The following is a 27,539-nucleotide window of genomic DNA, read 5'->3' on the forward strand; positions in this document are numbered from 1 at the left end:
TTTCTGATCAATTTTGTTATTTTAAATGGACAAAAATGTTTGCTTTTCTTTTAAAAACAAGGGCGTTTCTAAGTGACCCCAAACTTTTGAACTATAGTATATATACATATATACACACACACACACACACACACACACACACACAAAAACAGTTTAGTCATTAGGGAGAATTGCAAGGACATATTTCTTAAGGAGAATACTGCACATAAAACAATATAAAGTGTGAGTGCTTGCCCTTCTGTTAATTTTCCCTGGGCTTGATCCTTTCTTCAAAAGGAGAGAGAATGGGGTCCAGTATCAAGACACAGTAACACACAGTCACAAAACAAGTCATAGCATATTATCAAATATCATTTAATCATACATTTATCTGTTCACAGCAAAAAGAGGAACAGTCATTGTTTTCAAAGTAAAAATCACATATCACAGACATGCACTGAATGAACATCCACGGGCAGTCAAGAACATGACAAACACAAGAAATGGCCCTCTGTCACAACTACCTCTCCAACACCACCACTCCTCCAGACCAAATGAGATCGTAACACATTTGGTCTGGAGGAGTGAATGAACACCTGTTGTCCTGCCTGCTGCAATTGTAGACAATCGTTTTTATACTCAACAATGACAACCAGACCAGTGTTCCTACACTGCTGTACTTCACTAGATCAGTTTAATCTTCTACTGCTCCCCATACATTCACCCCAATAGGATGTCAGTAAAACATGTTCTCTGCCAGTCAAGAGACAGTACAGTCCCACAGCCCACACAGGTAGTTCTGTCATGGTTCTCTGATAGTTAGTAGCTGTAGATACATCTTTGAGGCTTGTTTGATGGTTCTATGACAGTTCTGAGTCGTGTCTCTTTGACCCTCAGAATATCTAGATCGTCGTGTGAGGGTTCTGTGAGGGTTATCTGATGATCCGGTCATGGTTCTGAGTTGTCTCTGTCTGGCCTTTAGATGAGCTGTAGACTGTCTACAGAGACGAAGTCCATCCCCAGACTGTTAGATGAGCTGTAGACTGTCTACAGAGATGGAGTCCATCCCCAGACTGTTCTCCAGGGCTGTGTGGTAGATCTCTATAGCCTCAGCCAGGGGTAGGGTTCCTCCCTCACTGGTCTCTATGATGGCGATGGTCTCCCCAAACTCATTACACATGATGGTGGGAGTACCCTGGGTCTGGATAGGAAAGGAAGCATTGTATGAAGGATGTTAGAGAAAAACATTTGAACAACATATTTTCTAAATTTTACAGACTAACACACCCTCAGAAGCCGCACACAGACCCCGCCAGCCCCTCCCCTCACCTGCTGTAGGGTCGACGTCTGTATGTGGATCAGCTGAGGCTGCCCATTGGCCAGTTCCACCTGGGATGCCTCCACTAGTGCCACGGCGGCGCTGGTCTCCATGGCAACCTGTGCTGCAGCCACCTCTTCCTGCCTCTGCTGCCGTGCATGGGTCTTCCTGTGGTTCCGCAGGTTGGAGAAGGACTTGAAGGCCTTGCCACACACCAGACAGGCGTGGGGGCGCTCCCCCGTGTGCGTACGCCGGTGCTCCGCCAGGTGCATGCTCTGGACAAAGCCCTTGTCACATATTTCGCAGCGGAACGGCCGCTCCCCTGTGTGCGTGCGCAGGTGCTCTCGCAGGTGCGTGTTCTGCCGGAAGCGCTTGCCACACAGGTTGCAGGGGAAGGGGCGCTCTCCTGTGTGGATGCGCTGATGCAAGGTCACGCCAGAGGAGGAGACAAACAGCTTACCGCAGGTTAGGCACTGGTGGGATTTACCCCTGGCTACTGCACCACCACAGGACCGACCAGGAACCAGGCCGTGGCTCAGCTGATGCAGACGCCAGTTGGCTGCAGAGTTGAGCTTCTTCCCACACACAGTGCAGTCCAGGCCCCCTCTCATGATGCTGGTGGTCCCGGTGTCTTCTGAGGTGGAGGGCTCTGAGAGGGGCTCCCCGTCAGGGCACACTTGGGGCTGGCTCTCTAACCCTCCCTCTCTGTCTTCCTGGGCCTCAGTGGGGTGGACCTCCTGACAGTGGCGGTCTCTCTTCCTCCTGTGCAGGAAGCCAGCCTGGCATTGGGGGCAGGAGAACGGGGCCGGGGCCCCGGGGTGAACAGTGTAGCGGTGGGCGGCTAGCTTGGCCGGCCGTACGAAGGTGGCGGGGCAGTCCGGGCAGGGACAGGGAGGGAGGTTGGCATGGAGCAGGCGGTGCTGCCGGAGGTTGGATGACTGGGTGAATGTCCGGTGGCAGATGTCGCAGCGGTAGGGGCGCACGCCAGAGTGGGTGAGGTTGTGGCGAGACAGGTTGGCCAGGGACGAGAAGGTCTTGCCGCAGTCTGAGCACTGGAAGGGCCGCTCGCCGGTGTGTGTGCGCAGGTGGTTGCGTAGGTGCATCTGCTTCTTGAAGGTCTTGGTGCACACGGAGCACTTGAAGTGTCGCTCAGAGACGTGGGCCGTATGGCGGTGTTTGACCAGGCGGAGCAGAGAGGGGAAAGCCTGAGGGCAGGAGGGGCAGGGGAACACTCCCCGGGGGCCAGCTGGACCAGAGGGGTTAGGGTCAGTAGAGGAATCAGGATCAGCAGCATGTTCTCCCGGTTGGGACTCTCCACTGCCCCCTGGTGTCCCCTCCACATCCACCCTGTTCTCCTTTCCTCCCTCTGCCCTGCTCAGAGAGCTGGAGGCAGTGTCCTCCCCCGACTCGCCTATCTCCATCTCAGCCTCAGTAAGGGGGGCCATCAGGTTCTCCTCGTCCCCCTCCATGGGGCTGCCCTCACCCCTCTCCCTCAGGGCCCGGGCTCTCTGAAGGATGGACAGGGCTGACAGGGACATCCTCCTGGGGGCCGCTGGGACCTGCACAGGACATCGTCAAAACACATGCTCATACATTGACCGGTATGGGACTGAATTTAACTCGAGGAACAAAACATTTGCACACATTTCTCATTGATGATTTGCACAAAACATTTCTCAAGTTAGAATTTGGAACTATAAGAACAATATTACCATTTTTAAAAAGAAAACGTGGTTACCAGGACGACAGGGGTAGGTGTAGTGGTGGCTGTTTTGGTGTGTGTTCTACGGTGGTACAGGAACTTGGTCATATTGGTGAAGGTCTTGGCACAGTGTTCACACCTGTGGAGCGGCTCTGCTGTGTGAGACTTCCTACAGGACGGAGCGAGGGATGATGTGAGGGGTGAGGAGGCAGAGGTAGGGATGGGCAGATATAAAAAGAGAAGAGAAGATTTGTCTCAGAGCCTTCAATAGAATAGCATTCAAAAAGCAATAGACAGGAAAACATTGAGATGGTTTGAGATGGGACTGATTGAGATGGTTCATGATGAGAACATGATGTCTGGTCAGGCACCTACCTGTGTATGATGAGGGTCATCTCTGTGTTGAAGCCGTGACCACAGTCCACACACAGATACCGAGCCTCCCCGGAGTGAGAGCGCATGTGTGTCTGCAGTGACATCGCCTTCTTAAACACCTTGTCGCACTCCCGGCACTCGTATGTGCCATGCTCGTGCACGCGCCTGTGTGCCGCCAGCCGATTGGCTGACGTGAAGGTACGCTGGCATTGGCTGCAGTGCAGGCATAGGGGTGTGTTTCTAGATCTTTTAGCCAGGGCGCGTCTCCCCGTTCCCTTCCCCCTCTCCTCTGCCATCCTCCCCCCATTCTCCTCCTCTCTCTCCTCCTCCCTCCCTCTGTCTTCCTCGTATCCCATCATCACCCCATCCTCACCGCTCTCCTTCTCCTGGGCCAGGAAGTGCTCCCCCTGGTGTTGCAGGAAGTCCTCTGGGGTCTGGAAGAGGAGGGCACACTCAGAGCACTCATAGGGGTGGAAGATCACCACCTCCCCCTGCTGCTCTTTCTCCTCCCGGACAGCAGACAGCACCACCTCCAGTCTCTGGAGGCCGTTCTCCGGGACCCCCAGCTTTCCTACCGAGCCCACCCCTAGAGGAGTGAGCAGAGGGGGCAGCAGCTTGGCGCGCCGTAGGCCGGGGGTACTGGAGCCATCGGCCAGGGCCTGGGCACTGCAGATCTGGAGACGCATGGTGGCCGAGCCGGGAAGGGGGGAGACGGGGGGTAGGAAGGTGGCCCGGGAGGGGGTCGAGGGCTGGGGGGTAGACTGATGCTGCTGTTGTTGTTGTTGGGCCAGGACCTGAGAGGGGGGCACAGACATGATCATGTTTGAGTGAGAATAACTGGTTACTGGTTTTAAAAAGATTTTTGACATGAAGTGTGTACAGTACCTGTGCTAAGATCTCCCCAGCTTGTTGTTCACTTAAGACAAAGTTCTGAACACTGACCAAGGGTGTCACAGTACCATCGGGCTGCAACACATACTCCTGGGAGAGAGAGGAGGGGGGAGGAAGTTTGAGCCAAGAAAGGAAACACCTAATTCTGCCTGTCTGCTTTTGCGCTAAAGAACGTCAGCCTGTAAGCCCTTTGATGAAGGGTTTTCTGATTAAATGTGTTGGTATTTAATACTCACAGTCTCTGTGGCACTGTGCGTGCTGCTCTTGCTGTGGGTCTGTCTGTGGGCCAGCCACACCTCTGGAGAGTCAAACAGGGCCAGGCAGTCTAGACACTGGTACTGGACAGGCCCCGACACCTGGCCCTCTGTCCCTGCCTCGTCTGTCTCCAACACCTCACACAGTTCTGGGGAACACAACACAATGTTCAGCAGGTGAGTCTCACTATCTAGCCTCTCTACATTCAAACAACCTCTGCCTTTCATCCTTGAAACAAACCACCACCTTTCACCCCCCCCCCCCCTCTTCAAGACACATATCCACCCTTTCCTGTCCTCCACCATCCCCTCCCTCTCACCTTGGTCCTCTGTCTCCAACCCTGCCTCTCTCATGTGCAGCTCCTGGTGCAGTAGCAGTTCATCTGGGTTCCTGAGGAGGGCACCACACTCCAGGCACTGGTACTGGCTGTCCCCGTACTCTGAGATGCCCTGGATGGCCATGGCCTCCCCAGCCTCCCCCTCTTCTCCCTCCTGCCCTGTGTGGATCTGCTGGTGCATCAGCACTTCTTCTAGGGTGTTGAAGAGCTGGTGGCACTCGCTGCACATGTACTGGTGCTGCACGTCGTACATGCCCTCTGGGTCCTCCTGCTGGTCATCCATGACTACTACAAGGCGGTTTTTGTAGGACCGTGTCGTGTGTGTGTGTGTGTTAGTCAGCACAATTCAATGAATGAGAAAAAGTATCCTGTCCTGAGTTATATCTCTGTGTTACGATCCTGATACAAGTGTGCCTCGATGGTTGAATTTAAGACTTTGAAGTCTGTTTGTGAGCAAACAGTGTGTTGTGAGTTTTAGGGCTTGAACCAGTAACAATGATTTGTAAAGTAGCTAGCCTCTTTCCTCAGGTCTCTCACTATGATGTTCTGTGATGTCAGGACAACAGGGAGGGAGCCTGAAAAAAAGCAAAATACAGTAGTCTGTCAGCTATTTGGTAACACCTGTCCCAATCCCCAACTGGCCCATAGACATTATTTTAGTTTACAATGATGTAGGTCATTTCCATGTAAAAGGAGCCATGAGCACCAACATGTGAAATTGATAGGAGCATATCTCAATCTGGCCCTCATACAATCATGGCCACCTAATCATCCCCGGCTTCCAATTGGCTCACTCATCGCCCCTGTAACTATTCCCCGGGTCATTGCTGTAAATGAGAATGTGTTCTCTGTCAACTAAGGGCTAAATAAATACAATTAAAATGAATAACAAAAAATATTTTAAAATGGGTGTCAAATGAAAGTTAAGAGTCTATATTTACAGTAATGTACTGTACTCTATTGTGTTCTACTGTAATGTCCAAACTTGTGAAACATAGACATCTATTATTGGTTCAGATTTGGTCCGGATCGGACCAACCAAATTTGGTCTTGTTTGGGGTTGGAGCTCATTCGAATAATAGCCAGTGTGTAGAATGATACCCATATATGCAAAGGATGATATTGCATATTTCTACCTTTGTGTACCTATTCAGGATGAATCACAATAAAGAAAATGACATTCATAACCATAAATTATGCACCTCTGTGTAGTACAGATCAGGGCCCCACGATGTAATTCCATTACAGTAATTCTGTTACTTCACTATCTGTAGTTCAATAACCAAAAGTGATTTACCGCAATTCTGTTAACAAAATTCGCATCTACACTATTGTTCCAGTAAACGTTTTTTGTTTAGCATACATTTTAAAGTGAAAAATCTGAGTCTCAGCATAATTCCATTATCATGGAATTGCCCTGTAGCTATTGCATGGTTCCAGAAAATCGTCATAGAAAATAGAGCTGATAGCTACACGCTAATTAGAAGGTGCAATAAGCAGCAGAAGCTAACTGCATGTAGACGCCAAATGGTGGTAGACGGGATGTGCATTACTACATGCATTTGTTCTACTCAAATATGTCATATAATTCATGACATTTAGTTTATAGAAGCCACAGTGCTGCATAACTGATAATGTGTAGCATGATAGCTTGCGACATTGCTTCCTGTGTGTTATCATTCATGTGGCGAGCTGTTGGCGGCGCTCTCTCGGATATCCGAGACCTCTTCGGAGGCACCGCTGTCTCCTGACTGTGGCTCCCCGGCTCAAGGCGGTCGTCAGGCGGCGCTATCCACTTTTCCCCGCAGGTCTCCGGTAGACACGACAGGCCCTTCCTTCCCCTCCCGTTAAAAAAATCTTACCTCTCATCTACTGTCGTTGGACAATCCCTCGTGAGGTAGTCACAAAGCTCCGCAAAAGCAACAATGCACTCTCCGTTCCGTCTTTAAGTGAATAATGCACTGATTGAACAGTACGCTTTGAAATCGTGAACCTTCTGGCAGAGAAACATTTCGGTGCACGAAAAACATCGTTTGTCCGCGGATCGTTCCCCTGTTGTCGGCACACTCCGCTGCCTTTCGCTCTGGCCTTGTGACTTTGGAAGGCAATGATTGGATACATTCCCTGTCAGTCATCAAGCGGTCTTTAGGGCATTTTCACCAAACGTACTGTATATTTGCGGTAGTGGGAGTTTACTGTCGCCATGTCCGTGTGGTTTGCAATTTGTTTTTGTATCTACTTTAGACCTGTTTTAAACCCAAATTAAACTGCACTCATCTGATCCTATTTGTTTAAACTTAAAATAATGGAAACTTTGAATAATGGATCATTGTTATGCTATATTAATATCACCATAATGATAATATGTGTTTGCTAACCCTGCAATCTGAAACAACAATAAAATGACTTCTATAAATTGTTCTTGAATTGCCACAGGCTGACACACCTCTTCTCCAACTCCTTAGCTGTCTGAATTAAGACGAGTGGCTAAAGGTGCTTGCCTGCCAGGCAGTGAGAAGAATCCACTCTCAATTCTTCTGGTGATAACATCATGTGGACCTGCTATATTTTTTTATTTTCAAATCTCTTTTCATGCCAAGATGATCAACTTGGTCTGCTATCTACCTTTGTGTGGGTATGTCTGAGGGGTCAGATCTTCAATCTACATTGCTGACTTTTCCAAAATGTTGCTTGAGATGTATGTAATGCTGTTGTTGAGCCCTTTGGGTATCTCGACATCAGTGGTTCCCAACCAGGGGTACTATTCAGTTGATGGTACAGTAACCGAAAAAGGTTGGGAATCTATACTTTTTCAACTCCTCAATGCCAAGTTAAATATATATATTTATATAAAAACTTTATGCAAATGACATGTTAGATTTTAGACCAGTCATAATTTCTTCACTCGCCATTAATTGGGGAGCATTACAATTGTCAAGACAAGCACAAGAAGAACACTATGAATCGCTGTCTTTGGTGTGCATTTTCTATTATAAATTGAATATATATATTCATATTATATATATATATATATTCATATATAAATTCGTAATTTGTTTACTTTAACCGTTTGTAACCGCTATGCTCCGTAAATGCACTTTCTGGGGTGTAATCATTAGTCCAAACAGTTGCAAACTGTTGCATTTTGCAACGAAGAGAGAGTTTCTATTGGCCAAATTCAGGTAGGCCCCGCCCTGTGTCGTTCCGTTATTTACGTTAAAGAAACGTTTTGTAACAGAATTGGCGTAATGAATACGCCACAGTAGAATCTACCCTCAAAACTTCGTTACCCATGAAGCAATGCTATCAGCCAGTGCGTTGCTGTGCGTCAAGTCCAACCACTGTGCCAAGCGAAGAAGAAAGGGGGAGACGTACAAGCTAGCTAAAACGATATGCTACCAATGCAGTTAAATTTGTAACGACTACATTGGAAAAGATAGGTCAACCCTGTGCCTGCTTGGCTCTAAATCGTAACAACCTTTTCCCCTGCCCCGGCTATAGCGCACATAGATATGAGCGGCAGCGGGCGGCCCAGGACCAGCTCGTTTGCTGAGCCTCCAGGGGCTCCCGGAGCCGCTTCAGCCGCCGCCGGATCGTCTGTTACCGGAGGGAGTTCTGCAGGAAAGTCTGGGGCTTCACAGGCCACAGGGAGCAGTTCGACTGGCTTCGGAAATGTGAAACTAGCCCGTGAGTATAGCTAATTGAACACAAAACGGAGGGATCGGGATATATGTGTGTACTGACAATTTACAGCAAGTATCTAACTAAACAAATTGATCAAACTGTCGATGTTATTATTTCGCAAAGCTAACCTAGGTAGCTAGCTAACTAGCTGGCTAGGCTATGTATGTTTTTGTAATAGGGACAGTGGGATCAAGCCGGGCTTTGATTGTGGCAGATCTGACTAACGTTAACTAGCATAGCATTTGAGGCGAAACGTTTATACGATGTTAAAAACTGGGGAGAAATTGATGAAAATAGATTGGAACCAGATTTCCGTGATATTTGTCGTTGGAAGCCAGATTGAAAAAAAAACGGGCATCAGCGGTAACGTTACCTACCTAGGTGAAATCAAACGAGGTTGACCGTCGTCCTCATTTAGCTAGTTAGCCTGTAATCTTAGCTATTAGCATTGGAAGTTATGTAGCTGGTTGCTTAGTTAGCTTGCTACTACATATGCTATTTAGAGGAGACGAGGTTACCGTTAATTCAGTTCACATAACGTAATATATTGGGTACTTATACAACATGGCTTACTGTGACCCTGAACAATTAGCTTAACTTGTTCAAGAACAATTTACGTGCTAGTTTGCCAGTTTGGTTAGCTTGTCCATGGCAGGAATATATTAGCCAGCCAGATTGCTGGAGTGCGCTGTGTCAAAGGTCTGTCAATGTCATTTTTATAACGTTACAAGTCCAGTTTTGTTTTGCGGTTCTTTGGTCAACCGTTTTAGATTGAGCAATAATGTGGGTGGTAAGGAACTGTTACGTATCTATCTTGTTATTGGAATAATACTATCATCATAACCACGTATTTCCAAATACAATATGTGTTGGTCTCATCTCGTTATTGTTAAAGATCTATGATTGATTTTCCTTATATTTGCATAATTTCACACGTGTCCATATATTGATAGATAGATTTCCATTGAGATTTCCGTACATTGAAGATTCTTCCAACAGGTCTCATTCTCACCAATTTTTACAGCCAGTGCAATGACAGAAATTGACTGTATGCCCAATAGTAGTTTGGATATGCGGTGTTGGCAGAATACCTACAGGGAGGTGTTGACACAGTCAGACTTAGGGAAAACCAAATCTGGAACATTGCACCACAATGTCCATGTCAAACAGACATAGTCTACTCTGCCATATGTCAGGAGGTGGTTGAAAGTGTACCCATATTTTGGTAAGACTTTAGTGGGTCTTTATTAAACCTAACACTTTTATCAATTCAGATGTATTTTCCGCTGACATTTCTTCAGTTGAAAACCAGAAACGTTGCATGCCAATTTCCATTCTGATCACTGACTGCTATTCTGATAGCCCTGCCATGTTGAAGACCCGGCCTGGGTCAACCATGGCACTTCAGACTGCACTGTGAATGTGCTCGGCTCTCCAATGGAACCCTATGGGAAAATGTTGAAGCTTCAGTGTGAAGGGATTTGACTGTAGAGATTGAGGGAGGCAGGGAAAGAAGGCAGGGAGGGTGAGTGAATCATTGGAAAGAAAGCTAGAGGTGGGAGATGAAGACTGGAAACAGGTGAGCGACAGATAAATGACGGTGCTGGTCAAATGTCTTCTCAGTCCAGTAGGGTATACATGAACACCTAACCTAATCAGCACTTCTTCAGTGGCTCAGTCTCTGTTCAGGCGTTCTAACCGTAATCCTCTGTTTTGAATGTAGTCTGATTTGGTCTCTCCTGACCACAGTACTGCATTCCTAGAAGGGTGTGCCCACTGATAAGCATTGTTCCTGGTCTGGAGGTATCTGGACCTACCAGAAACCCCAACAAAGGTGCTGCGCTACTGTTCGGTTTCTGGAAGTAACACTGACTTGTCTAAGTGAAGTGCAAAGCCAAGATCACTGGTTGTAAATGTCTGACAAAAAGGTGTCAGACAAGTCATAGGCAATAATTGCCACTAGGATTATCTTAGTATCCTGGGGCTGCACTTAGCGTTACTGACGTTTCTCAGCTTCCTACTGCTCTATTGTTCTCAGCTCCTATCCTGAGGACCCACATGACTGCACATATTTGTTTCAGCACTAACACACCTACACCTGATTCAACTAATGAAGGGCGTGATGGTCAGTGAATTAGTTGCATCAGGCGTGTCTATATTAGTACTGGGCCCGGTTTCCCAAAAGCATCTTAAGGCTAAGTTCATTATTAGAACCATATGATCCTATGCTTCTAAGACTAATTTAGCCTTAAAATGCTTTTGGGAAACTGGCCCAGGTCTGGAACAAAACTGCAGTTGTGGGCCACCAGGGCTGGCGTTGAGGAACACTGTTTTAGAGGGTAAGTGGCAGTGCCACTAATCTGATTAATATTCTCTAGTGCCAAACCAGCCACTGCATAGCAATACTGGCCGACTAGCTACCTCTCTCAAAGGGATACTGTAGCTCTGGCATGAATAAATGTTCGGTTGTAATTAGAGGTCGACCGATTAATCGGAATGGTCGATTAATTAGGGCCGATTTCAAGAACACATTCTTATTTTCAATGGCGGCCTAGGAACGGTGGGTTAACTGCCTCGTTCAGGGGCAGAACAACAGATTTTCACCCTGTCAGCTCGGGGGATCCAATCTTAGAGTTAACTAGTCCAACGCAATAACGGCCTGCCTCTCTCTCGTTGCACTCCACAAGGAGACTGCCTGTTACGCGAATGCCAAGGTAAGTTGCTAGCTAGCATTAAACATATCTTATAAAAAACAATCAATCATCATCACTAGTTAACTACACATGGTTGATGATATTACTAGATATTATCTAGCGTGTCCTGTGTTGCATATAATCTGACTGAGCATACAAGTATCTGACTGAGCGGTGGTAGGCAGAAGCAGGCGTGTAAACATGAATTCAAACAGCACTTTCGTGCGTTTTGCCAGCAGCTCTTCGTTGTGCGTCAAGCATTGCGCTATTTATGACTTCAAGCCTATCAACTCCCGAGATGAGGCTGGTGTAACCGAAGTGAAATGGCTGGCTAGTTAGCGCGCGTTTCAAACGTCACTCGCTCTGAGCCTGTGGTTGTTTCCCTTACTCTGCATGGTGGTGTTGTCGTTGTGTTGCTGGTTCGAGCCCAGGGAGGAGCGAGGAGAGGGACGGAAGCTATACTGTTACACTGGCAATACTAAAGTGTCTATCATAACATCCAATTGTCAAAGGTTAATGAAATACAAATAGTATAGAGGGAAATAGTCCTATAATTCCTATAACTACAACCTAAAACTTCTTACCTGGGAATATTTAAGGCTCATGTTAAAAGGAACCACCAGCTTTCATTTGTTCTCATGTTCTGAGCAAGGAACTTAAACGTTAGCTTTCTTCCATGGCACATATTGCACTTTTACTTTCTTCTCCAACACTTTGTTTTTGCGTTATTTCAACCAAATTGAACATTTTTCATTATTTATTTGAGGCTAAATTGGATTTATTGATGTATTATATTAAGTTAAAATAAGTGTTCATTCAGTATTGATGTAATCGTCATAAAAATGAAAAAATACTCGTCCGATTAATCGGTATCGGCTTTTTTGGTCCTGCAATAATCGGTATCGGCGTTGAAAAATCATAATTGGTCGACCTCTAGTTGTAATGCATGGCTGTGTAATCGCTAATCCTTTTTGTGACCGTGTTCACTCGCTTTATATTTAGAAATAAGTTATGAGTTACTTGAGACTAAAGTCTGAGTGTTCTGGAAATCATTTCTCTCCCTCTTACTCTTTTATTCAATCATACTCATCAGACCTGTGTGTTAACTTCCTCTTTAGGAACCAAAGCACTTCCCTGACAGCTGATCTGTCTGACTGCTCATCTTTGCATTCATTATTAAAGTGACTATCATGCCACTGCTGTTTCATATTTAAAACTCTCCCCACTGACTCCACTCCTTAAGAAGAGGGCTACACAGATGCAAACGCTGTGAGCCACATGATTACAGATCAGACAATGTTCTCTTGTCGAATGAGACTTCAGAAGGAAGAATAGTTTAGTGAGTCATGCAAGGATCTGTTTTGGATTAATCAATGAATCTAATGCCTACCCAGTGTGAAATCTACCTCTAGCTATGATGACCCTTCGTATACTAGTATGTGAAAAGCTATGTGTGGTGTCTCCAGTGTGTTCAGCAGAGGAAGATCTAAATTAAATACATTTTTATCTTCAGCAGAGGGAAGATCCAAATTTGTCTTCTCAACAATCTTAAGCTAGTCACCCACTTACACAGCTTTGTTCAAGAGGCCATGTCAGACTTTAGAATAGAACTGGGAGATAGAGTTATTAGAGAAAGCATGGTCATGTTGAGGCAGGCGAATGGAGGAACCGGTGCACACACTCACTGGGCGTGCTACTGTACTGTCCATTCAATGCTATCACAGGCTCTGACAAGCTCGTTGGCTCCAGGCCCTACTTCTACTGTAGTGTTCCTCCTCCCTTCACTATCTGTGCTTCTCTGGTGCTGCTGTGTCAGTCAGTTTACCCTCAACCATTCACAGACACAGCCAACAAGCTGAGCTGTACGTCTGACCCGAAGTAGATCTGTCACTCACTGTATGAGCTCAGAGAATCTTCCTTTCCACAAGGTCGCACATCAGATAGACAGTAGGGCTGTGATGATACCAGTATTGTGATACTTTGAGTATCGCAATACTGGTATCATCCCGGCCCCGTTCAAACACTTTAGAAACGCACCCTCCCTTCCTTGAAGACAGTAATTATAGATCTGACATTATGACATTCTGTCAAAGCTATGTTGGAGAGCCCTCACTTTCACCCAATCCACCGTGTTAAATCGCCCATTACCTCAAGAAACAGAGGAATGCAAGAATGCATTTCTCAATATTGTCAGGTTCCTCATATTTAAACCGTACTGGCCAGTGTAGTGAGGGGGTGAAGAGGTTAGCGGAGTTCAGAGCTGTGACAGCCAGGCGTGCAGCCTCCCCCTGGGGAGCCGGGAAGGCGAGGTAGGATGGAGGTGGTTCACTGTAGCTACTACAGCTCATTACCAGCTAGTAGTATGTGTCTGTGGGGAGAGGCTTCCGAGGTTACGGACATTTAGAGAGGGGGGGGGGGGGGGGGGGGTGCTGAAAATTTGTTTAGTGTTTCCCCTCAGGATTGGAGAAAGGATGAGGTGACCGTCACTACGTTTCCTGCCTCTAATCCAGATTCATGGTCCCTTGTGTGTGTTTTGTGTGTGTGTCCCTGCATCTGGATAACATCTAAAATACTTGGAGTCCTTTAGCCCCCTTCCCAAATGGTCCTTAAACCTTAATGTGTTTTGACCTCTGTACCTCTCCCCCAGGAGACAGTGGCAAGGTGACGACTGTGGTGGCCACACCAGGCCAGGGTCCAGACCGCCCACAGGAGGTGTCCTACACAGACATCAAGGTGATCGGGAATGGTTCCTTCGGCGTGGTGTACCAGGCCCGTCTCATTGACAGCCAGGAGATGGTGGCCATCAAGAAGGTTCTGCAGGATAAGAGGTTTAAGGTACAGAGTCTACAGACACACAGCACAACCCACTTCCACTGGCACTCTACGCCAGTGTTGTAGTACTCGAGCTGAAGTACTCGACCATTGGTGACTCGGACTCACCATCCCGTGTATTTTCACTTGGACTGGAAAGGTTATTATGATAAGCAGAACATTAGCAGCACTGGGTGCACAGAGAACTGAGGGTTCTGTTCTCTAGTTAGCAGTGGGAAGGACGTGCCACACTGGCACACCTGCTGCGGCGCAGCGGGCAGACAGGAAGCCAGGCTCCGCTCACGTACTGCCTCCGATCAAAGTGCCTTCAGAAAGTATTCACACCCCCTGAATTGAAAATTAAATTGAGGTGTTTTTGTCACAATACCCCGTGATGTCAAAGTGGAATTACGTTTTTCACAGTTTTTACAAATGAATGGAAAATGTTGAGCTGAAATGCCTCGAGTCAATAAATATTCATCCCCTTTGTAATGACAAGCCTAGAAGTAAAAATGTGCTTAACAAGTCACATAAGTTGCATGGACTCAATTTGTGTGCAATAAGTGTTTAACATGATTTTTGAATGACTAGCTCGTCTTTGTACCCCACACTTACAATTATCTGTATGGTCACTCAGTCGAGCAGTGAATTTCAAACACAGATTCAACCACAAGGACTCGGAAAGAAGGGCACCTAAAGGTAGATGGGTAATGGTGAAATCCCTGAGAGGTTTCCTTCCTCTACGGCAATGGAGTCAGGAAGGACGCCTGTATATTTGTAGTGACCAGGTTTTAGTACTTGTTTATTAATTCGACCATTAAAAAAAAAAAAATACATAAAACAGTGTATTGACACACCATCCAAAGTGTAACTTCACAATGCTCAAAGGGATGTTCAATGTCCACTTTTTATATATATATAAGTGGACATTGAACATCTCTTTGAGCATTGTGAAGTTACACTTTGGATGGTGTGTCAATACACTGTTTTATGTATTTTATTTTTTTTAATGGTCGAATTAATAAACAAGTACTAAAACCTGGTCACTACAAATATACAGGCGTCCTTCCTGACTCCATTGCCGTAGAGGAAGGAAACCTCTCAGGGATTTCACCATGAGGCCAATGGTGACTTTAAAACAGTTGCAGAGTTGGTTGTGATAGGATAAAACCGAGGATGGATCAACAGCATTGTAGTTAGGTTAATATTAACCTAATTGACAGAGTGAAAAGAAGGAAGCCTGTACAGAATGAAAATATTCCAAAACATGCATCCTGTTTGCAACAAGGCACTAAAGTAATACTGCAATTAGCTTTTTTGTCTTGAATGCAGTACTACAACACATTACTGAGTACCACTCCATATTTTCAAGCATAGTGGTGCCTGCATCATGAAATATGTATGCTTGCAATTGTTAAGGCCAGGGGAGTTTTTCAGGATAAAAAAGACTGGAGTTAAGCACCGGAAAAATCCTAGAGAAACTTGGTTCAGTCTGCTTTCCTCCAGACACTGGGAGATGAATTCACCTTTTAGCAGGACCGTAACCTAAAACACAAGGCCAAATCTACACTGGAGTTTGCATACCAAGAAGACAGTAAATGTTCTTGAGTGACCGAGTTACAGGTTTGACTTAAATCTACTTGAAAATCTATGGCAAGACTTGAAAATTGCTGTCTAGCAATAATCAACAACCAATTTGACAGAGCTTGGAAAAACATTTTTTTTTAAGAAGGGCCAAATGTTGCACAGTCCAGGTGTGGAAAGCTCTTAGTGACTTACCCAGAAAGACTCACAGCTGGAATCGCTGCCAAAGGTGCTTCTACAGAGTATTGACTCAGGGGTGTGATTACTTATGTAAACGAGAGATTTCTGTATTTCATTGTCAGTACATGTGGCAAAATATTTTTATATTGTTTTCATTTTGTCATTATAGGGTATTGTGTGTAGATGGGTGAGGAAAAAAATAGTTAATCCATTTTGAATTCAGACTGTAACACAACAATAAATCAAGGGGGTATGTAGGCTGCACATTGCGTTAGCGACTCATTTCCCTGTAACCACCAGTCACCAGCCTACTATTTAGCTTTGCCTGGTTAAGAAACACAAACTGCTTTATGAAATTGAAAACAATAGTAGTTTAAAAGGAAAACAAGTCTAGCTATTGTCTCTCTCTCCCCTTGAGTATTAAAAAGTAGGCTGTCTTTGAATTTGTCATCTCGCTCTACCCTCCCACTTTCCCTAGTCTTCCTTTGGGTTTCACTCTGGAATAAAAAAAACGACTTTTCAGTGGGCGATTTATAAAAAGCAGAGAGCCTGTTAGAATTATTGGAAATAATAATCTTACAGGAGCAATAGCCAATTCTGTCCAGAGACCATTCATCCCTTCAAGACATCATTGAACCTTCTATTAAAATAAAATGTTTGATCCTGTGTATGAAGGACTCGTGGGCTATTGCATATTGTAGGCAATTATGACCTTTCTGCAACTGGAGGAAAATCTTTGCATTACTTCAATGCTCATATGAAAATCTTCCCACCAGACTGCCACTAGTTGTTGCTGGGCAGATTTCGTCTACCAAATCCGAGCCAAATCAAGAGGCGCGACATACAAGCATCGAGCTAGCAAGCCGCCAATACAAGCGAGCAAAAAAACTTTTGTAACCAAAATACCAAATATGTCTAAAGAACCCCGGACTCATTCCTTTGCTTTCAAACATTTTTTTCTTCTTCTTCTTTATTAATGTGTTCCTTTTTTGTTAAACTCCAACCCAGTGTCTCAGACTTGAGCACTTGGATCAGGGCTCGAGCACGGACTTCACCATTGGTGACTCAAACTCAACTTAGCCTCAGACTTGTGACTCGACTCGGGCTCAAGCACACGACTCAGTTTAGTGACTCAACTGAAACACTGGTCTACACACACACAGTGCAACTCACTTCCACCAGTCTACAGGCACCCCCCCCCCCCCCCCCCCCATCACTCACACACTATCAGGTGTATTTCTGTATGTTCTCTCCCCATACCTCAATGTTACTACTGCTCAACTGATGAAATCTTGAGACCTAAATTACACCCACTGCTCTTTCTATACTCCAGAACCGAGAACTACAGATCATGAGGAAATTGGACCACTGCAACATAGTCAGGCTACGTTACTTTTTCTACTCCAGTGGGGAGAAGGTATGTACAAGTCACACTACCAGGTATTGGGAACAACATGACATTTTCACGTTTATGCCGCAAAAAGAAAAATCCAGACTTGTGAAAAAATTGATTACATTACAAAATGGATTCAACAACATTGCCCTTCTATTGTTCTTCCCTTACAGAAAGATGAGGTGTATCTGAACCTAGTGCTGGACTTTGTTCCAGAGACAGTGTACAGGGTGGCCCGGCACTTCAACAAGGCCAAGACCACCATCCCCATTATATACGTCAAGGTAATGCACTCACTACTTCTTCTCTTCCCATGTTTCTGTTATTACTTTCCCTCCCTTTTATCCTCGTTCTCTCTGTCATAGTTTTTTTTTCGCTCTCTTTTTCTCACTCTCCCTCTTTCTCACTCAGTCTGTCTGTCTTCTCCTCATCTCTCGCTTGCCCTATCACCCCTCCATCGTTCCTCTTTAAGCTCCATGCTGTTAGAGGCAGAGCTCTCTATTATTTAAATGAAATGGTACTAGGCTTGGGCGCTGTCCCGGGGTATTTGGAAATGGACGTTTTTCTATAAATGTTCATATTTGTAGCTACTTTAAGTAAATACCTGCAGTCAACTTGTGCAATACATTAGGAGATGAAGTGTATTGTGTTCTTCATTTCACCTGTTACAGTATTTACGTTATGAAGCTTAACGTAGTTCCCCAGAAAGCCAGTCCCGTGTTTGTAAATAGAACGGAAGAAAGCGGAAGGAAGTGGGTCCAGCTGTATATTAAGTCAAGTGTTAATTTCTTTTTGCCTCAATAGAGTGATCAGGGACATGCAACTATAGTTTTCCTTCCCAGAAAATACATTAGTTCAACGCATTCAGCAGAAATTTGCTTCATTTTCATCAGATGACAACAGAAGTGCAAAGCTATTTGCATAGTAAATGAGCTTACAATGAAAATGCAAGGTATTCTTTTGCAAAAAAAGAAAAATGCATGGCCATCATATTTCTAATGTTTATCATAGAAACAATGTAGCTGGCTACATTTCCTAATGTTTTTTAGAAGTTAATCTTGCGTTTTACCAGAGAGAAGTAGGCTGGTTACACTGAGGAAAAGTAGCTACACATCAGAGCGCTGTCTGCTGATAGAATGTCCTTAGTGAGTTCTCATCCCAGTGGACAAGTGCAACTAAAGCACAAAATTTGTCTGATGCCGAGCAGAAATTACAGAAAGAATTATTTTAGATCTGAGTGTACAAAGCGCAGCAAGATAACTTTTCTCCTGAATGCAGAATTCTTCATTTTTCATGAAAGCGACACCAAAGTTTAACTTGCTATCATCTTCTCTGAGCAGAGCAGACAGGCCCGTTGCCCGAGCACACAGACGCAACGTGTTCACATACTGGTCCAGAGCCAGTACTGTTCTTCCTTCAGACAAACATGTGTCAACTTTGTTTGTACAATGTATTTCATTCACATTTGCTTGTAAATGTCCAAATTCACCAAAAATTATATTCGGTAGCTCCTACGTATGTATAACTTTGAGCTGGATTGCCTGTCTTTGCAATTACTTTATTTTCGTTTGTGCTTGTTGGCACATTTAGCTAGCAGCATTCATGGAAATTTGCCATTACTTGTACTAATTTTGTTAGCCTTCTGGTAATGGATGCCCATCAGGCTTTTTTTGCGTTTTGTGGCTCCCCCTTGAGTACTAATCCGGTAATACTGTAAATCCCGTCTTGGGAGGGTCATGAGAGCAGGACGGAATGACGATGTAAAAGTCTGGGTACCCTAAATGGTACTGTATTTGACTAGAGGACTCTTTCCCCCAAGGATCTGATGAGAAGAAAACACATTGATGTTGAAGTCGGAGGTTTACATCACACAGTCACTAAAACTCGATTTTCAACCACTCCACAAATTTCTTGTTGACGATAGTTTTGGCAAGTCGGTTAGGACCTCTACTTTGTGCATGACACAGGTATTTTTTCCCAACAATTGTTTACAGACAGATTATTTCACTTCTAATTCACTGTATCACAATTTCAGTGGGTCTCCCAGCTTAAAATTCTCAAAATTCTCCCAGCTTATTGTGGGAAGCTTCTGGAAGGCTACCCAAAACGTTTGACCCAAGTTAAATCATTTATAAGGCAATGCTACCAAATACTAATTGAGTGTATGTAAATTTCTGACCTACTGGGAATGTGATGAAAGAAATAAAAGCTGAAAGAAACCATTCTCTCTACTATTATTCTGACATTTCACTTTCTTAAAATAAAGTGGTGATCCTAACTGACCTAATACGGGGAATTTTACTAGGATTAAATGTCAGGAGTTGTGAAACTGAGTTTAAATGTATTTGGCTACGGTGTATGTAAACTTCGTACTTCAACTGTATTTTCTCTCTCTGCTCTGACTTTTTACTGACCTCCGGTAGTCTTTCTCTCTGTCACCTCTCTTTTCCAACTCCTCCATTCTCTGCTTTTCCTACATCAGATTTCTTGGGGACAATACCTACTTCAGTGTTTCAGAATTGAAAAAATTAGAGCGAAAGAGAAACCAACTTTCTCTGTTTGCAGTAAGCTTGGTTGTCTGTTAAAAAGGGCACTTATGTTGTCTGTTAGCTTTGTGTGTGTGTGCGCGCTATGCCCCGTGGCAGCAGAGAGGACTATCTGTGTCTCATGGCCCATTTGCCTCAGCCCACCCTGCTGCTCTCTCCTGTGGTGTGGAGATGCATACTGATCATACACACACACACACACACACACTGCCCTCACTCAGCATCTCTACACTCCTCTCCACCTCTCCCTGTGCTCCTCTCATCCCTCCCTACTCTCTCTTTATCTGCATCTCTTCCCTTCCTTCCTCTCTCCTTGTTCCCTTCTTCCCTCACTACTCTTCAGCCCCTTTCTCTCCAATTAAATTCAATGGGGCTTTATTAGCATGGGAAACATGTTTACATTACTGTTTATTTAACTTGCTGTGGCAAACAGAAGTGAGAAGACACAACAATATCAACAAACTATTAGAATTGAACAGTAAATATTGCATACAAAAATACAAAGGTTTTTCCATCTCTCACTCCTCTGCACCCCCCTGCTCTCTCCGTGGTGTGCAATTAAGCTCTTGTTTCCCTCTAAATCTGCCCTCCTGCCATAGCCAGGCAACCTCTTCCCCCTCTCAACACCTGTCTGTCTACCCCTTGCACCCTGTGTGCCCAATAACACAGCTAACGACCCAATAGAGAGACCCCAACACACACTCAGACAGCCAGAAACCCTTACACACATAGTCACATCTTCTGCCATGCTAGCTCTAAGCTTTGCAATGGGAACTTTTTACTGGCATGTCTAAAGCAGAGAACCCACAAGTTCTAGTAATGTGTTTGAGTAAGTTGCATACGTCCAGAATGTTTGACTGTTCTGAGTGCAGTGAAGATGGTGACCAACTGTAGCTGTCTGGACACTTGGCATGACTAGTAGTAATGGAGGATATTATGATCAGTGCTACTGGCTGCTAACTGTGTGTGTGTGTGTTTGTTAACATCATGTGTCCTGTGTTCTCCCCCCAGGTGTACATGTACCAGCTGTTCCGCAGTCTGGCCTATATCCATTCCCAGGGCGTGTGTCACAGAGACATCAAACCCCAGAACCTGCTGGTGGACCCCGAGACGGCCATCCTCAAACTCTGTGACTTCGGCAGGTTAGTCTGCCTGTCTATCAGTGAGCACCTCTGGCCATCTCTGAATGGCTCTGACTGTGTTCCTGAGGCTGCCTGTGTAAATGCATCTCAATTCTTCTGATCTTTTTTCCACTAATTGGTCATTAGAGAGATTTCAGGGCTGACCTGATTGGTAAAAAAAAAAAAAAAAATCCGCATTGGGCTGCCTGTGTAAATGCCGCCTTACTGTTCAGTCTGTCTAAATCGATCTCTGTCTTACTCTGTCTCGATATATTTTTCTCTGACTGACCACCTCTCTCCCCCTCTTGTCTCCAGTGCTAAGCAGCTTGTTCGCGGGGAGCCCAACGTGTCCTATATCTGCTCGCGGTACTACCGTGCCCCTGAGCTCATCTTTGGCGCCACGGACTACACATCCAACATTGACATCTGGTCAGCGGGCTGCGTGCTGGCCGAACTGCTCCTGGGACAGCCCATCTTCCCCGGGGACAGTGGAGTGGACCAACTGGTAGAGATCATCAAGGTAGAGAAGAGGGGGCCTGGGAGCTGAGAGGACACCAAACTGTAGGGGTGGGAGATGGAAAGAAGAGGGAGTGTAGGTCTATGTTGGTGGCGCCGGTAGGAGCGTACAGTTTAAGTCAGAAGTTTACATACACCTTAGCCAAATGCATTTAAACTCAGTTTTTCACAATTCCTTACATTTAATCCTAGTAAAAATGCCTTGTCTTAGGTCAGTTAGGATCACCGCATTATATTAAGAATGTGAAATGTCAGAATAATAGTAGAGTGATTTATTTCAGCTTTTATTTCTTTCATCACATTCCCAGTGGGTCAGATGTTTACATACACTCAATTAGTATTTGGTAGCAATGCCTTATAAATAATTTAACTTGGGTCAAATGTTTTGGGTAGCCTTCCACAAGCTTCCCACAATAAGTTGGTAGAATTTTGGCCCATTCCTCGTGACAGAGCTGGTGTAACTGAGTCAGGTTTGTAGGCCTCCTTGATCGCACATGCCTTTTCAGTTCTCCCCACGCATTTTCTATAGGATTGAGGTCAGGGCTTTGTGATGGCCACTCCAATACCTTTGTTGTCCTTAAGCCATTTTGCCACAACTTTGGAAGTATGCTTGGGGTCATTGTCCATTTGGAAGACCCATTTGCGACCAAGCTTTAACTTCCTGACTGATGTTTTGAGATGTTGTTTCAATATATCCACATAATTTCCCTGACTCATGATGCTATCTATTTTGTGAAGTGCACCAGTCCCTCCTGCAGCAAAGCACCCCCACATCATGATGCTGCCACACCCGTGCTTCACAGTTGGGATGGTGTTCTTCAGCTTGCAAGCCTCCCCTTTTTCCTCCAAACATAATGATGGTCATTATGGCCAAACAGTTCTATTTTTGTTTCATCAGACCAGAGGACATTTCTCCAAAAAGTATGGTCTTTGTCCCCATGTGCAGTTGCAAACCGTAGTCTGGCTTTTTTATGGTGGTTTTGGAGCAGTGGCTTCTTCCTTGCTGTCAATATAGGACTCGTTTTACTGTGCATATAGATACTTTTGTACCTGTTTCCTCCAGCATCTTTCGAGCTAAAGTACGTTCATCTCTAAGAGACAGGAAGGTGTCTCCTTCCTGAGCGGTATGACGGCTGCGTGGTCCCATGGTGTTTACACTTGAGTACTATTGTTTGTACAGATGAACGTGGTACCTTCAGGCTCTTGGAAATTGCTCCCAAAGATGTAACAGACTTGTCGAGGTCTACAATTTTTTTTCCTGATGTCTTGCTGATTTCTTTTGATTTTCAAGCAAAGAGGCACTGAGTTTGAAGGTAGGCCTTGAACTACATCCACAAGTACACCTCCAATTGACTCAAATGATGTCAATTAGCCCATCAGAAGCTTCTAAAGCCATGACAGCATTTTCTGTAATTTTCCAAGCTGTTTAAAGGCACAGTCAACATAGTGTATGTCAACTTCTGACCCACTGGAATTGTGATACAGTGAAATAATCTGCAAACAATTGTTGGAAAAATGACTTGTGTCATGTACAAAGTAGATGTCCTAACAGATTTGCCAAAACTATAGTTTGTTAGCAAGAAATTTGTGGTGTGGTTGAAAAACGAGTTTTAATGACTCCAACCTAAGTCTATGTAAACTTCCGACTTCAACTATAGGTCTATGTTGGTGGCGGCAGGAGCGCAGGTCTATGTTGGCGGGAGCGCAGGTCTATGTTGGCGATGGCGGGAGCGCAGGTCTATGTTGGCGATGGCGGGAGCGCAGGTCTATGTCGGGGGTGCAGGTCTATGTCGAGGGCGCAGGTCTATGTTGGCGGGGGCGCAGGTCTATGTCGGGGCGCAGGTCTATGTTGGCGATGGCGGGAGCGCAGGTCTATGTCGGGGGTGCAGGTCTATGTCGAGGGCGCAGGTCTATGTTGGCGGCGGCGGGAGCGCAGGTCTATGTCGGGGGCACAGGTCTATGTCGGGGGCGCAGGTCTATGTTGGCGGCGGCGGGAGCGCAGGTCTATGTCGGGGGCGCAGGTCTATGTCGGGGGCGGCAGGAGTGATCATTCTTGGAGAAACTTCATGCATCTTTCACTCTTCCAGGTTTTGGGGACTCCGACGAGAGAGCAGATCCGAGAGATGAACCCCAACTACACAGAGTTCAAATTCCCCCAGATCAAAGCACACCCCTGGACAAAGGTATTCTCTGCCCTCAGTTCCATTTAAATAGCCTTAACACCATTGTCTTCCATTGAGATCCATATTAGAGAAAGAACATTTTGAAATGGAACAAATATGACAGCCTAGATGAGTCAAAGATGCCCTTTTTTTCCCTTCATCCGTCAGGTGTTTAAGCCACGTACCCCCCCAGAGGCCATCTCCCTGTGTTCCCGTCTGTTAGAGTACACCCCTGTGACTAGGCTGTCCCCCCTGGAGGCCTGCGCCCACGCCTTCTTCGAAGAGCTGCGCCAGCCTACTGCCCATCTGCCCAGCGGACGAGAACTGCCCCTCCTCTTCAACTTCAGCCCCGTCGGTGAGTCCACACCCCTCCCCCCTCTGTTTGGTCCTCCCTCGGTCAGTAGCCATGCCCTCCTCTGTTTGGCCCTCCCTCGGTCAGTAACCATGTCCTCCTCTGTTTGGTTCTCCCTCGGTCAGTAGCCTAGCCCTCCTCTGTTTGGCCCTCCCTCGGTCAGTAGCCATGCCCTCCTCTGTTTGGCCCTCCCTCGGTCAGTAGCCATGCCCTCCTCTGTTTGGCCCTCCCTCGGTCAGTAGCCATGCCCTCCTCTGTTTGGCCCTCTCTCGGTCAGTAGCCATGCCCTCCTCCCTTTTGCCCCAAGCTTCTGTCATCCCTTCAGTTTTCCAGAGTAAGTCTGAAGCGTGTATGTTGAGTATCCTGTGTGTGTAGTATGAACCTCCTCTCTTTGTCTTTCTTTGTCTTTCTCAGAGCTATCTATCCAGCCCCAGTTGAACTCCACACTCATTCCTCCTCATGCTCGCGCACAGACATCACCTGCCTCACATGGTATGTACAGCACAGCCAACCCGACACATGCTTATTACATGTTCAATACATGCTTATTAGATGACTACATATTTACAGGACTAGGATAGGGGATATAGCTTCAAATCAACCTTTTTAATTGAATATTGCTGTGTTTGGATGTTAAACCCAACATATTAAAAGCATTGACCTGATGGTGAACTGAAGTGTTTAGTGTGGTGTGTATCTGATGTCCTGTCTCTCACCACCAGATGGCAGTGTGTCGGACAGTACCGCCCAGCCCAGCTCAGTACCTGGATCCATCAACAGCACCTGAACCCCCCCATTCACCCTGTCTTTCCCCTTTTCCTCTCAACCCCATCCCTCTCTTCCTACTCTTCCACCCCCTTTTGGCTCCAAACTTCAAAAACTATACACGCACACATACAACAAAAATACTACAGAATCATCTATTATCCATTGAATATTCCCATTATAGGTGTAAAAATATATCTGTTGGTGGCAGTAGTCCAGTGACTGTTGGGTTGTAGAAGATAGGTGAATCCGACGGAAACTATTCTGTATTATAATCTCTGCTAATCAAATTTTATCCCTTATAAAAACTGTTTTATTTATTTGAAAGTCCATTTTTGTTTTAATGATGTATGGCAGTGAATGGGATGCGTCGAAACCGAGGCCTGTTTCAGTTCAGACAGTTTAGGACAATCTTCCGTTGTAGAGGTTAAAAACCAAATGGTCACGTGGGCAGATCTACCAAGACATTACTCCTAAACCGAGTCCAAAGTGTTAATTAGTTCTGAAAATTGAAGAACTGTGTTATTTTGTTTTATTAAATTGGATACCAAACAGCAGCAAATTCAACTGGCATTTTAAATTGGATGAGGTGATTTTTAGAAGCTTTTATCACACAGGTGGTTTAAAAATTCAAAGGCGGGAACCGCAAGCTGTTTTATTAAACTGTTTCTGAGAAGAAACATTGAGGTGAAAGTCTTAATGTCTTTTATTTGAATAAGAGGGACCTTTTTTAAAAGAATGGAATGTACATATTCAGTTTCTATAAGCTCTTGTCCCAGTCAGTTTAGCTGGAGACATGTGTAGGTGAGAAGTAACCTTTGCACATCTCTAAAGGGGAGTAGAGCGGAGCTGTAGGGGCCCGCTGCATCTCTTGTGCAGTGGAGATATGCAACCTGTGTATAGGAAGGGGTAGGGCTCCTCCAGTCACACCTGTACACCAATGGCCATATAGCCGTACTTGAACCAAAGCTCTGTCACATCAGCTTTGAAAGTACTTGGCACTTTCACTCCTCCTTATCTCTAATTTTTCCTCAATTCAGTCTAGATGCACAATTACACTGCATGTAGGGGAGGTCTTAAGTGCTTGTGTGTGTGTGTGTGTGTGTGTGTGTGAATGAGGTTTTTTGTGTGTTTGACTTTCCCTGGCCATCTTCCATCTCCAAATCAACCCACTCTAGCACTCTTGTTTTTGTAAGTCTAGATTCTAACAGCATCAGTGATGTATCATCAGTAAAACCTTGTTTTCATCTGGCCCACCAACACAGACTTGCATGTTCACCATGCGTTAGAGCAACCACACCTGTTCTCCCTCCCCACTCATCACCGCACAACAACGATGGTTTGATCAAAAATACCTGCACCCAAAAAATGTAAATGCCCTAACCACTTCTGGAGCCTTCTGTTCCTCTCCTCCTTCCTCTGCCTCTCCTTCCTCTGCCTCTCCTTCCCTCTCTTTCTCTCACTGTAAATATCAAGTACTTTTTTTTGTTATTATATTGTTGTAATTTCATTTTATTTTCTCTAGCAGAGGAGAGCTGGTGTAGCAGCGACCAGGCTCCTTCTCCTCAGTCTGTCTGTAAATACAACTTCATTTCAGTCCCTGGCTCGGGGGGATAACAGAACAAAATGTTTCTCGTTTTTATTCTCTCCCTCCATTTCTCTCTCGTTGCCTTTCCCACAAATATTATGATCACTTTATTTATTGTATTTTTGGGGGGTTTCTTTTTTGTTTCTCTGGGGGGGGGGGGGGGGGTTGTTGTCGGCTGAAGGGTTTATTTTGTAAGAAGTCATCAATGCCCCGTGTCATGCAAAATAATCGAACTTCCAAGATACTGTACTTTGATCTGAACTTGAGTGTTTTCCAATAAAGGTCCTGTATTTGCAAGTACACATCCTAGCCAGTAGGTGGAACTATATTTTATTTTCTTTGCTGTGAAGGGATTCTCACATGACTCTGCGTCTATGGTAGTCTCGCTGATGTCCCGACAGTATAAATGGCTGATCCTATGTAGGGTTATTGGTGATATTGCTGTATCTGGGTGGGTTTGAATGAGGGGATGAGTGGGGAGGGTGGTGTGATGTGTCCCACAAGTGTTTTGTGTAATGGGTTTAACCTGTTACTTCTGTCTGTGATTACATAAATGAGTGATTGACTTTAAAGAATGGATGAACGAACTGACATCTTACAAAAGTGTGAGTTGGGAGAGCGTGGATACATTTTTTTTTAAATCTTATGTTTTCCTAAAATGAAGAGCTGAGTTATTTTTGTGTTTTATTTTCCTGGCACGAGATGGTTTTAATTTGTGATCCTGATCTTTATGGCCCTGCACAAGGGTCATACCACATCACTGGTGGGAACGGAACGGTTTTGAAGTGGATGTGGGAGAGGGACGGACTGGGAGAGACTTTTGTTTGTTGATATAAATAATTCAACTCATGATTAAAGTGATGAAACTGCCCTGGTCTCATGTTTATAAAGAATGGAAGTGTGCATGCACACCAATTTATGTAGTGTCAGGTGTGAATGGCACTAAAACAATCTGCATTTATTAACCAGCGTACTTGACTGTTTTGGCTGCTAGTAGCAGACGGACATCTAATTTATGATCAACTTGGGTGTTTTTACGCTACACAGGCCTTCAATTAAAGGACACACCAATAAGTAGTGATGGCATTTGTTTGTTTTATGCTAATTATATCTGAATGGTAGTAACAAGTCAGCTGACGGCAGAGCAGGGGCCAGAATGCCATAAGGCACTTAGGGTTTTAGTGTTTCCACAGCTGATTCATCTGTTAGAAGGCCAATGAGCCATCTATCAGGAGGAGGGGTGGAGCTGACTGATCCATCTCTCTCACCACTGGCAACGCGAGACGC

The 27,539-nt window shown here is 45.2% G+C and overlaps 2 protein-coding genes across 2 annotated transcripts; one reads left to right on the top strand and one right to left on the bottom strand.

Annotated features, from left to right (window-relative positions):
- Positions 1 to 330: 330 nt before the first annotated feature.
- On the bottom strand, positions 331 to 6,978 carry LOC109878892 (zinc finger protein 574). Its single transcript, XM_020471094.2, has 8 exons — positions 6,720 to 6,978; positions 4,840 to 5,432; positions 4,502 to 4,668; positions 4,260 to 4,355; positions 3,375 to 4,168; positions 3,036 to 3,168; positions 1,309 to 2,856; positions 331 to 1,180 (listed from the first exon to the last, which is right to left on the bottom strand). The coding sequence occupies exons 2-8, from the start codon at positions 5,138 to 5,140 to the stop codon at positions 1,007 to 1,009; spliced, it is 3,213 nt and encodes a 1,070-aa protein (XP_020326683.2). The 5' UTR covers positions 5,141 to 5,432; positions 6,720 to 6,978; the 3' UTR covers positions 331 to 1,006.
- A 1,123-nt stretch (positions 6,979 to 8,101) lies between these two features.
- On the top strand, positions 8,102 to 27,122 carry LOC109878893 (glycogen synthase kinase-3 beta-like). The gene is made up of 10 exons (XM_031786372.1): positions 8,102 to 8,544; positions 13,882 to 14,069; positions 17,143 to 17,226; positions 17,376 to 17,486; positions 20,760 to 20,890; positions 21,185 to 21,389; positions 23,473 to 23,568; positions 23,716 to 23,902; positions 24,314 to 24,391; positions 24,622 to 27,122. The coding sequence occupies exons 1-10, from the start codon at positions 8,370 to 8,372 to the stop codon at positions 24,684 to 24,686; spliced, it is 1,320 nt and encodes a 439-aa protein (XP_031642232.1). The 5' UTR covers positions 8,102 to 8,369; the 3' UTR covers positions 24,687 to 27,122.
- The last annotated feature ends 417 nt before the right edge of the window (positions 27,123 to 27,539 follow it).

The sequence above is a fragment of the Oncorhynchus kisutch genome, linkage group LG2, assembly GCF_002021735.2.
Source record: "Oncorhynchus kisutch isolate 150728-3 linkage group LG2, Okis_V2, whole genome shotgun sequence".
Taxonomy (NCBI): domain Eukaryota; kingdom Metazoa; phylum Chordata; class Actinopteri; order Salmoniformes; family Salmonidae; genus Oncorhynchus; species Oncorhynchus kisutch.